Here is an 11,872-nt window from a genome sequence, read left to right as displayed (position 1 = left end):
GGTAACAAAATGCACAGAAAAACAACAGTCGACATTGATGCTTAAACGCTCTCCTTGATCTTTGATCTGAAATATTCCTTTGTTTCATCCTTTTCTAATTTCACGACTGCCGTTCAACAGGCCCACACGGAATTGAGATATTAAATAAAGTTGCAAAGTATTCAGAGAGGAATGCCTTTTTTATTGCGCAACAGAAAAAGAACCAGTTAGTGTTCTATGCTTAAGAAATACTGTGCTTTTACGTTCATATTTCTTTTTAAAATATTTTATTTTCATTTCACATTTCTTTAGATCACATTTTTTTTAAACATAAAACAACTCAAGTTATATTACAAAATATCACACATCGGCAGAAGCATGTTACAAAATGTAAATTTTTTACAAGTCAACATGTTTAACTGTTAGTTGGTTTACTCAAACCAGAGTCAAATATTGACCAAAGAAATGTTGAACCAACCTTGATAAAATGCACTTTTTAAGCACAAATTCAAACAAATCCAACTATTGCTGCAAAACAGCAGTATAACCAGAAAAAAAAAAACAGGCCAAATATTGATTTCCGTCTACAAAGAACTGCGGGTACTGGTTCAGCAGATGCCTTTTCTCCTTCCGGATGGAATTCAAGTAGCTCATAATATAGCAGCCCTTTCCTGTTGGTTTGTCCACTTTCATTCATCGTAGTGAAGGGAAGAAAGGAACTTATCCACATCCATGTCTTGGGGAAAACAATTTATGATTGTTTTCTTTTGCTGCAGAAAAAAAACAAAGACTTAGAATTAGATGAGTAAATTAAAAAAACTTGAACACAAACACTCTCTTGATAAGCTCCTTTGTTTCATGAAGCTGCCATTAAAAACAACACAAATAAAAAATGCAACGTTTGCCTGTCTGTCAAAAGTTACTTTGTTCCAAAACTAGATCATAAAACCATAGTAACTACCTAAAAAGTAGTAGTGCCACCATGTGGTCTGGTTATATTTGGATGGCCGCTGGCACAAAAGCAAACCATATCCACAAGCATACAAAAAAAATAAATAAAACATGGCTACCTTGATAATGGCCTTTTAATTCTTGTCTATTTTTGTGTTGTTTTTTTTTTAAAATCATAATCCCTGCCTCAAAATACTGTTTTAATTCGAAGTCAGCATCTTGCCAAGAACATTAAAACCCCTCTGATATGATATTTCACCACCCGTTTTAGTGAATTGCCCATCTACATTTTTTTTCTGGAATCAACCTTGCTTGAAAAGGAATTTCAATTTATCACTGAAAGACCATCAATTTAAGAGGCCAGTCAAAAATGCAGTCTGAGCATCACTATTTAAAGGTCAAGTGTCATGAAATGGATGATTTTTAGTATGTTATTAATGAAAAAACGGCAGCCGGTATGGACCCATCCATTTTTCACCACAAAATGTGATTTTGACATATATTTTTTGTAACTCCCGCCATGGAAATCCTCTTGAGGGATTTGTTTTCGACAAGAAGCAGGAAGTGACGTTGGAGGCAGTCGCGCGCTCAACCGGACTCGTTTCTTTCTATTAGTTTTACCTGCGGGAAGATAGCTCGTTGTTCCTTCGGTGTTAGCCAAAATGCCGGCTCGTTGCATTGCTGGATATTGCTCAAACACTTGGGAGGAAGGATTTACTCTTCATAAATTTCCGAGAGACCCGGTTCATCGTGAAAAATGGATTGCACGGGTGCAAAGGACGAGAGCTTCGTGGGTTCCAAATGACAGGTAGGTGTGTATACAGCTACTAAAAAAAAAAAAAAAAAAATAGTTTGGGGGGGAACCACATAATCCGCCTCTCGTAACGTAACAAAAGATTCGCGTACATATGACGGGTTCTAAATGTGTCGATTTGCGCGTCGGACGGCTTCCGCGTCGGGGTCCCCGGCGAAGGCTTCCACGTCGTGCCTCGCAGACGAGCACGGCTTCGGCCGGGCTGGCTCATACATACTGTCTGGGAGTCTGTTGTTAGTTAGAAGTAATCCGCATGTCATCGAAATATGGCTCGAAACAATAGGGTAACATTGCCCCGGACACTTCACTTGATTGTGAGATGTTCTCTTCTTTGAAAAGAGCTTCCGTGTCCCATAGACGTCACAGACAGTAGATGCAGCCAATATGGCTCCCACTTGGATGTCGAATGACACTTCCGCAACTTTGCGCATGGATGACGTGCTCTCCGCTCATATTTATTTTTTCGTATAGACATTGGAGTGAATAATGTTATGTGTATTTTTCATTTCAATATCTATTTTAGAATGTTTGTAGGGATGACACTTGACCTTTAATGTGATCCGTACACCCACGGAAAAAAAAAAATAGCAGGAATAGCAGAAGTGCAAATATCTTGTCCTACCTGTTTTTTCTTTTTAGTGGGAGATTGTTTCAAAGGCTTCTTCGGAGCAGGGCTGGCAGTGGGTGGGGACTGCTTGCGCTTCTTTGAGTTCTTCAAGCTTATGGGAGACTTTTCGCCCACTTCCTGACGCAAGCTGTTTTTGAGTGGAGTGCCGGTCCTGGCGATGGCGGCGCGCGACAGGATCATCAGCGTGTGAGCGGCCATGTTGATGCTGTTCTCGCTCCCGGTTTCACTGGCGGGGCTGCAGGTGGGGATTTCTGGGGTGTTGTGGGGAAGAAGATTCTTCGGTGTTACTTCGGCATCTTTACTCCTCTTCTGTTGCAGAGGAGTCCTTGGACTATTCATTGACTCTTCTTGGTTACCACCAGACCCTGCGGTTCGAGGACCAGTAAAGTCTGGGCTCTTTAATCCTAATCTTTTAGCAGGTCTGGGAGGAGACTTGAGCCCCTGAATGTTCGGCAGCATCTCAGTTGCTTCTATGGCCACAGAGTTGGTCTTTGAGGCAATTTTGGATTGGGAACTTGGTGTATGCGTGACAGTTGGTGGGGCTAAGTTTTCTAGTGCTGAGGAAAAAGGTGTGTGAGAGGACTGCTGCTGGTGTTGTGAGCAAACGGTAACTTTGTTTTCTTTGTCCGCGATCACATTTGGGTTTCCCTGAGTATGCATGTTTTCCTCTGCCTCTTCTTCCAAAGGCTCGTTCCTACTGCTCTCGCCTTTATCTTTACTGCTCACCGATTTTAGCACAATGTCGGACGATACCGACTTTAAGCTTCCACAATCCTTCACTTTAGCGTTGTCACTTATCACATCCTTATTGTGAATGTTTCTCCCTGCTGTAGGTTCAAATTTAGTTTCTGGCTCTGAGCTTTGTACAGACCCAGGCTGAGACACATGGATCCTGCTCCCACTCCCAGTTTGAGGTTTTTGAGCCCCACCAGCTTTAGGATCCACTGAGCACTTCACTGTCTCGACCTTCCGTTTAGGCTTATTGCCACCTAGGATAGCAGGCCTCGTAGCGGTCCTTGCAAAAGGGGCCGTGTGTGAACGACCTTTCTTAGTCTGTGTGACAAGTTGTGAAGTTGATGTATTCACAGCTGAAGAGGTGGGAATTGCTGCTGGTTTAGAAGTGGGTGGTTGAACTTTGGTAGCTGAATCAAAACATAACATTCTCTTATGGCTGGAACTGGAATCCTTTGGTTCATGCTGCTGAACTGTTTTTTGCATGTCCTCTGTTGCCTCATTATGAATAATTCCTAAAAAAAGAAAAAAAAAATCACAGAAATGAAGTCAGAGAAATTAATATTTCTTTTTCACTGTGACAGTACCGTTTTGATTAAACTCTAGTCTCCTTGTTTTGGGGCGGACAAAATAGACCAGAGGGCGCTGAGAGCAAATGCACTGTGACAGGGTAAGACTATTTAAAATCCATCCATCCATCCTCCTCGGCGTTTATCCTCACGAGGGTCGCGGGGCGTGCTGGAGCCTATCCCAGCTGTCAACGGGCAGGAGGCGGGGTACATCCTGAACTGGTTGCCAGCCAATCGCAGGACAACATGGAGACAAACAGCCGCACTCACAATCACACCTAGGAGCAATTTAGAGTGTCCAATTAATGCGGCATGTTTTTGGAATGTGGGAGGAAACTGGAGTGCCCGGAAGAAACCCACGCAGGCACGGGGAGAACATGCAAACTCCACACAGGCGGATCCAGGTTTGAACCCGGGACCTCAGATCTGTGAGGCCAACGCTTTACCAGCTGATCCACCATGCCGCCCGCCATACATACTTGAATATTATAATACATCAATGAGCAACCACATGAGTTTCCAAGCATACCTTTCAATACTATGGGTGAACTAAATCACTGCAAGTACAGCACAACCTCGGTCCTCAACCACAATCCATTCGAGAAGCGATTTGTTCGAAAACCGAATTGATATTTCCCATTATTCATATAGCTACTGGGACACGTTTGCGTACAGAGGCTGCTGCGTTACATAATAACAATGGGCGTCATGGATCAGCTGGTTGTGCAGCACGCGTTATGTTATTTCCGGGTTTTGTCTAGGGCGTTCAAGTACTGATTTTCGTTCAAAAACAGAACTAAAAAAAAAAAATCTCAAAATTTTCGTTTGACCGATTTGTTCGAGAACGGAGACGTTCGAGAACCGAGGATTCACTGTGATGGGAATATGTAGCACAATGTTGAAATTTAACCATACCCAAAACAATTATGAAATTACAGTACTGAACACCCATAAACCCAAACCATGTATCGGGTTGACACTCAACACAGCAACAACTTACCACCAATTGTGGACGGTTTGACTGCAACTGTGGAAAGTTTTGGATCAACAGTTAACGTCTGCTGTATTGGCACCAGGTTTGGGATTCCAACGACCTGGAAAGCAACACCCCCAATCAATACCCTCTCACTATTAACAAAGATCTCATGAACAGAACAAATTGAAGTTAGAAAGTATGACATTCATGTCAATTTAATACATACTGTAGTTGGTTATTTTACCTGATTTGCCACCATCTGTACATTTCTGGTTGCATTCTGTCCCATAAGAGACACAGGAAGCATGTTCAGCATGGGCTTAACAGGTGATGGTAAAATGAGTGTTGACCCTGTGAATAGATTTTTTTTTTTTTAAGTAATGCCAGAAAGGTTAAAGCTGATAAAAATGCAACAACAAGGAGCGTGTCTTACCAGTGACAAAGCTTTGTACAGGTGGGACTGTCGTCACACCATAATGGTTGTTTTTGGGCAAAAGTGGCGCTTTTGAGGAACCAGTAGGCACTTGGACCTGTCTTCCTGAGGTATCTGATGTTAGGGGTTCTGTCATGAAGAAATAGCTAGTACTCGCTCCTTGGAACGGAGTGTTTGCAGTCTCCAAGGGTAGCTGAATAATGTAGCTTTGCTGCGATTGTGTCGTTTCAGGTAACGGGTGAGCTGGAACGACCGCTCCAGCTCTACTTGGTGAATTAGCTAATGCCTCTGAGCTCTGTAACCCACAGACTGCCAGCGCAGTTTCATCCAAGTTAGTCCCTTTTGGTGTTCCGGATCCTCTGGGGGACTTAGTAGGGGAGGAAAGGTAGATTGTGGGTAGCTTTTCTGAAGAAATACTAGAAATTGCCTGACTCAAAGCTTTGTCACTCGAGGAATTCTCATCTGCGTTATCACTGATGATGATTTTCAAAGAAACGATGTTATTTGAATCCGTCGCAGCTTTATTTGGGTTGCTATCAATCCTGGTCAAGGAACCTGACTCAACAGCGCTTCCTATCATTCCAGAGTTGGAGGATGAAGCGGAACTAAATGTGGACGAATCAAGCAAACCTTTATGAAATGTTCTGATGGAGGACAGACGGGAACAAGCTGTTACTGTATTTGTTGCAGTGGTGTTAGCCACAGTGGAACCAGCAGAACAAAATGAGGTAGGGAAAGACTGAAGTGTTGAGGTGAGATTCATCTGAGACAGAGTCGTTCCAGCGCTGACTGCAACCGAAGAAAGAGAGGGGTTTCCACTCAAATTAACTTGTGTAGTAGACAAAGGGAAAGACTGATTACTCTGCGACGACAGCAAAGATAGAGCAGATAGATCTGAAGATCCTTGTTCTTGTTTGCTTTCCTTTTTATTGTCCACACTGACAGGTTCCGCTGGAGCAGCGTCTCTTGTTAAAAGGACAGCCGCTGAGTCAATGAGGGACATTGCGGTGGGTAAATTGCCCTTAGTGACACATTCCAGATTCCCGAGAATCACCGTGTTCTCTAAAATAGCTGAAGTGTCAACCGTTTTGTCAATATCCATTGGTGATGCATCAACACGATTATTGAAGTTTTTTTCCTTTTCATTTTCATCAGCAGGCTCCTCAAGTGTAATCAGTAACTTAGCGGAGCTGTTTTCCATCTGGGATGACTTGCTACTTGACCCGAGTACAGTCTTCTTTAACAGTGAGTTTGATTTTCTCGTCTTGCGTTCTTGTCCAACTTTGTTCTTCACCGGGGTTGCAGTTAACTCTAATGTGTCTTGCAGTGTGATACCTGTTAGATGACACAATTATTGAATGGTTCATCATAGTTCTACCTGATGAATTTGAATATCCATCCATCCATTTTCTGAGCCACTTATCATCACAAGGGTTGCGAGAATGCTAGATCCTATCCTAGCTATCATTGGGCAGAAGGCGGGGTACACCCTGAACTGGTTGCCAGCTAATCGCAGGGCACACAGAGATAGACAAGACGCACTCGCAATCACACCTTCAGTGAAGAAGATAAGTATTTGAAGACCCTTCTATATTGCAAGTTCTCCCACTTAGAAATCATGGAGGCGTCTGAAATTTTCATCGTAGGTGCGTGTCGACTGTGAGAGAGATCATTTAAAAAGAAAAATCCAGAAATCAGAATGACTTTTTAATGATTTGTGTGATATGGATGCAAATAAGTATTTGAACTCCTGAGAAAACCAATGTTAATATTTGATACAGTGGCCTTTGTTTACAGTTACAGAGGTCAAATGTTTCCTGTAGTTGTTCACCAGGTTTGCACACACTGCAAGAGGGATTTTGGCCTACTCCTCCACACAGATCTTCTCTAGATCAGACAGGTTTCTGGGCTATCGCTGAGAAACACTAACAGCTCTTTGAGGGTCAGATAGACAGGTGTTCAAATACTTATTTGCATCACACGAATAAATTGTTACAAAAAAAAATCATACATTGTGATTTGAAGATGTTTCTTTTTAGATTCTCTCTCTCACAGTGGACATGGACCTATGGTGAAAATTTCAGACCCCTCCATAATTTCTTCTTCCTTATATATATATATATATATATATATATATATATATATATATATATATATATAAATAAAATGCAATATAGCAGGGTGTTCAAATACTTATTTTCTCCACTGTAAGGGCAATTTAGGGTCTCCAATTAATGGAATTTGAATATTATCTCAGAATTTAGTGAAACAACTACCTGGATCATTGTTACTCTGAAGCTGCCCGACTGTAGATGGGTGTGGTTCGGCAGTATTACCCTCCCTTGGTATATTGTCCATATCTATATCACCCGGTTCTCCATCAGTTCGATTTTTATCTGCAAATCAAATTCACATTTATAAATCAACAGAACCGTGTCATTTTTATAAATATTGCCACTACAGATGATAGAAAGGGCATAAGTAATAACTACAGTCAAAGAGGTCAAACAGGGCATGAAAGGCAGGGTCGGATTCCGTTTGCTCCAAAATGTCATGGATTGCATCGTCACTCATATGTATTTCTCCCTGAATCAAAGGACACAAATAATGTGGTTGATATTTAATTATAGAGGTATCATTATATTTTACAGTACTGTGTAAGGAACGTTTTCCATAATTGTTAAAAAATGAATAAACAGAGCACCTGTAGTCCGAGAATCTCGTCAATTGACTGGTCGTCTTCTATTGAACTTGATGGGGGCTTTGGTGTTTGGGGAGTTGGTTCGCTAAGGTTTAAAGGAAAAACAAGAAACACGTATTGTATGTACTTTAATTTGTCACACACTAAGGGGAAACATTACCAAGAAGACTCCTGGTGAAATCCCAAATAAATGCTTACTTTGCAAGAATTTTGTTGATGTTTTCAGCAAGCTTTTCCTGTAACAATCTGTCTCCCAATATTTTGTCACGAGCATTTTGTATCACTAATTGCTGTGGACATACACATTTTGAGTGAAATTCCTGCTTGCACAACTATACACATTTATTTTGATTGAAACAAAACCCAAAATAAATCAACATGTACTTACAGGAAAATTCTCTTCAACTGCTTCCTCAGGTTGCGGTTCAGCAGTGACATTACTGGCAGGCATGCTGGACTTGCCAGGACCATTGGAGACTCCCAGACCACCACTCCTTTTCCTTGGAGTGTCCCTTGAGGCAGAACGTGAAATGATATAATGATTAATAGAACAATAGTGAATAAAAATACATGAGCGTTTTAATACAGCAACATGAGCAACATCAGAAATGGATAGTGGAGTAACTGTAAATATCAGCCATCCATCCATTTTCTTAGCCGCTTATCCTCAGAAGGGTCGCGGGGAGTGCTGGAGCCTATCCCAGCCGTCAACTGGCAGGAGCCGGGGTACACCCTGAACAGGTCGCCAGCCAATCGCATGGCAGATGGAGACAAACAGCCGCACTCACAATCACACCTAGGGGCAATTTAGAGTGTCCAATTAATGTTCCATGTTTTTGGGATGTGGGAAGAAAACGGAGTGCCCGGAGAAAACCCGCGCAGGCGTGGGTAGAACATCCAAACTCCACACAGGGGGTCCGGGATTGAACCCGGGACCTCCGAACTGTGAGGCCAACGCTTTACAGCTGCTCCATTGTGCTGCACCCCTATGTTATTTTTTACTTAAACAAAAGAAAACAATATCATAAAATACAAAAATTTGACATTTACAGGGCGGCGCGGTGGATCAGCTGGTAAAGCGTTGACCTCACAGTTCGGAGATCCCAGGTTCAATCTCGGACGCTTGTGTGGCGTTTGCGTGTTCTCCCCGTGCCTGTGTGGGTTTCCTCCCACATCCCAAAAACATGCAACATCAATTGGAGACTCTAAATTGCCCCTGGGTGTGATTGTGAGTTCGACTGTTGTCTCCATGTGCCCTGTGATCGGCTGGCAACCAGTTCAGGGTGTACCCCGCGTCCTGCCCGTTGGCAGCTGAGATAGGTTCCAGCACTCCCCGCGACCCTTGTGAGGATAAGCAGCAAAGAAAATGGATGGATGGATGATATTCTGACAAATTACAGCTCAAACAGTTACTTAGCGGGTTTTTTTTTTTCCCAGCCAATGTGTTGGTAATTTTTAATGTGTGCAAATACAAAGAACAGCTGTCTTTACCATTTCCGTCGCCCTGGTGACATTGGCCCCGGATTTGGTCGCTGTTCTGCAACTATTACCTGTATAGGGGAATCTTCAGAAATAAACATTTTATTCAGATCACTGACTATTTACATTATCACCCTTTTCTCCCCATAACAAAAAAAAAAGAAATACATATATACAGCGATACTTGCTGTGTATATTCAGTGATCGGGTGATACCGTGGAACTGTTGAGCTGTCGCGTTGCCCGGAGGTGCCCTGATTTGTGGGGCACTGTAGGTCACGGGGGTGGAGTGACCGAGCATACTCTGCGAGCTGAGCGCAGGGCTGCCGATGAGGGTCGTTTCGGAGGAGCACACGAGACTGCTCGCTGAAGTCCCAGTCAAAAGCCGTTGTCCTGCCAAGTTTGCCAGTCCAACACGTGAACGTGCTACAATGTGAAAAGACAGTTTACAAGATTACGGCTTAGGTTAGGGGACGGAATTTGACTAAATAATCTATCACATCATTTCTGGATCATCTCGGGACGTTAACTGCAGGAAACACCCTCATAAAAGGCCCACCAATTTTGAAACTAAAGTACAATTTTTCAGGAAAGAAAATATCCCTCAATACACACTTTCACTTAAACTGCCATTAAAAAAAGAAGCATGTGTTTTGTGATGCCACCACACAAAGAGGAAAAGTGTTCCGATGACCACTGGTGATGGAACTTGTGGACTAACTACTGTGACAAAAGTGGCAAAGCAACAATAAATCATAAATGCAAAAGGAACATTACAACAACACACACATCTGCTATTCTTGTTAATACTTGCTTTGCTTCTGCAGTCACCCATAATCAGAGTTAATAGTGCCAAATCTATTGTGTCATCATACTGCTATAAACTTTTTTTCTCTTACATTTTCATGGTAGAAGAGCTAAAAATCACAAAGCTGGCTTGCCGCCATAAGTCCTTTCTCTACACTATCCTCACGCATCTGTGTGAGTGCAAACTAATTTATTTTATCTTATCACACAGTGGTAAACTTATACGTGCATTGTATTACAAGTAAGAACGTAACTTAAAACATAATTTGTGCAGTTAACAGTACTACTACTAGTTAATTGTGCTTGACCTAAAAGTTGAAAAGTACATGCAAACGTTCCAGACATTGCCAATCTATTTTCATATACTCACCCCTCTGACTTGCTGAAACAGCTGGAGTACTCTGGAAGGACCTGAGACGATGGAGACTATGTTTATATCAATGTAATAACAAATTTGAGAAAGCTAATATTACAACAACAACAAAAAAAACTCCATCCATGCATTTTCCAAATTGCTTGTCTTGGGCAGGGCCATTTTGGAATCTCCAGTGAACCTAAGTAAACATCGGTTCACTGGATATTTTGGAATGTTGGAGGACTAGTGACATCACTCACACAGAACAAACATGCTTGGTGCACATGCTACATACAGAGCTAAGTAGTGACAAGTTAAGACGATAACCCTTGGCATTACAGTAAATCAATTACTTGATTTGTTTGAGTGTAAAATCCAGCTTTTTCCACAATGATGTCATCACGGCAGGCACTTCATGGCAAGTCTCTGTAAAAAGACGGGGAAATTAAGCAGCTTAAACATGACACATACGATTGTTATACAGCACCGCATTATAAACATGAAACGTGGTCAAATCACCTTTAGTTTTGGCAGCGATATACTCATTTAGGATGGTAGTTAGTCCCTTCCCGAAGACAGACTACGGGGAAGAGAAATAAGACATGGTGTGTGAGCTTTATCTGACTGAATTTTCGATCATTTTCTAAACTACATCCGATCCGTGCAACTTACAAAAACGCAGGCAGGGAGGGCTCCGTCTCCCATGGTGTGTTCTGCATATTCTTTCAGGTTCGGGCTCTCCTGAATGAATGCTTTGGTTGTGGCGGACAGACCTTCTTCCTGGAGATAGCCTGGTGATGGAAACCGTTATATTAACAATTAGACACTCCTGCGGAACACTCCCAAACACAAAATGGATTAGTTGAATTCAACATTACTTTAGCCTTGATAGCTACATGGAGTCCAACGGACGAGAGAATTTTTTTGACAACAATATCTATAATTGGGTCAGCTAATGCTACAGCTACAACTTGCCCGATCTGAGCAGACTTACCCAGAACTAGACGAGCGACGTCGGACGGCAGCAGCATGACTGCCAGTTGGTTGGCTTAAAGATTGAAAAGCCCCCTATACTTAAGCTACATGTCCACTGAAAAAGACGCGTTAAAACGTCAAATAAACACTTCAAGTGTAGTGTTATTGTGAAGGTTCAGTCCTCAAAAGGCGGGGAACTCTCGCACTCACAACCTGGAAGTCAACCGTCCTGGAAACTACGATTGTGGGAGTTGTAGTTCGAAGTCAAATTTGTAGTTCTGAAATCTTACATCTGCGACCTAAATTGCACAAAATCATTTCAATTTTTTACTTTGATCGAATGCTGTATAACCTGGAAACATGTATCTTACAATTGTCTCATCTGGTATATATTTTAATATAATAGGACTAAAATAACGGAAAACACCCTTGTCATTACCCGGAAAAAAAAATACCAAGACACGGAAGTGGATT

The 11,872-nt window shown here is 42.1% G+C and overlaps 1 protein-coding gene across 1 annotated transcript; it reads right to left on the bottom strand.

Annotated features, from left to right (window-relative positions):
• Nucleotides 1-24: 24 nt before the first annotated feature.
• On the bottom strand, nucleotides 25-11,624 carry npat (nuclear protein, ataxia-telangiectasia locus). The gene is made up of 17 exons (XM_061827948.1): nucleotides 11,418-11,624; nucleotides 11,096-11,214; nucleotides 10,943-11,003; nucleotides 10,777-10,849; nucleotides 10,439-10,479; nucleotides 9,478-9,687; nucleotides 9,275-9,347; nucleotides 8,172-8,295; nucleotides 7,982-8,073; nucleotides 7,787-7,868; nucleotides 7,575-7,668; nucleotides 7,359-7,478; nucleotides 5,083-6,417; nucleotides 4,894-5,000; nucleotides 4,674-4,767; nucleotides 2,367-3,619; nucleotides 25-749 (listed from the first exon to the last, which is right to left on the bottom strand). The coding sequence occupies exons 1-17, from the start codon at nucleotides 11,452-11,454 to the stop codon at nucleotides 669-671; spliced, it is 3,996 nt and encodes a 1,331-aa protein (XP_061683932.1). The 5' UTR covers nucleotides 11,455-11,624; the 3' UTR covers nucleotides 25-668.
• Between the last annotated feature and the right edge of the window lie 248 nt (nucleotides 11,625-11,872).

Source organism: Syngnathoides biaculeatus, chromosome 8, assembly GCF_019802595.1.
Source record: "Syngnathoides biaculeatus isolate LvHL_M chromosome 8, ASM1980259v1, whole genome shotgun sequence".
NCBI lineage: Eukaryota > Metazoa > Chordata > Actinopteri > Syngnathiformes > Syngnathidae > Syngnathoides > Syngnathoides biaculeatus.
This window is presented reverse-complemented; position numbering and strand designations above follow the sequence as displayed.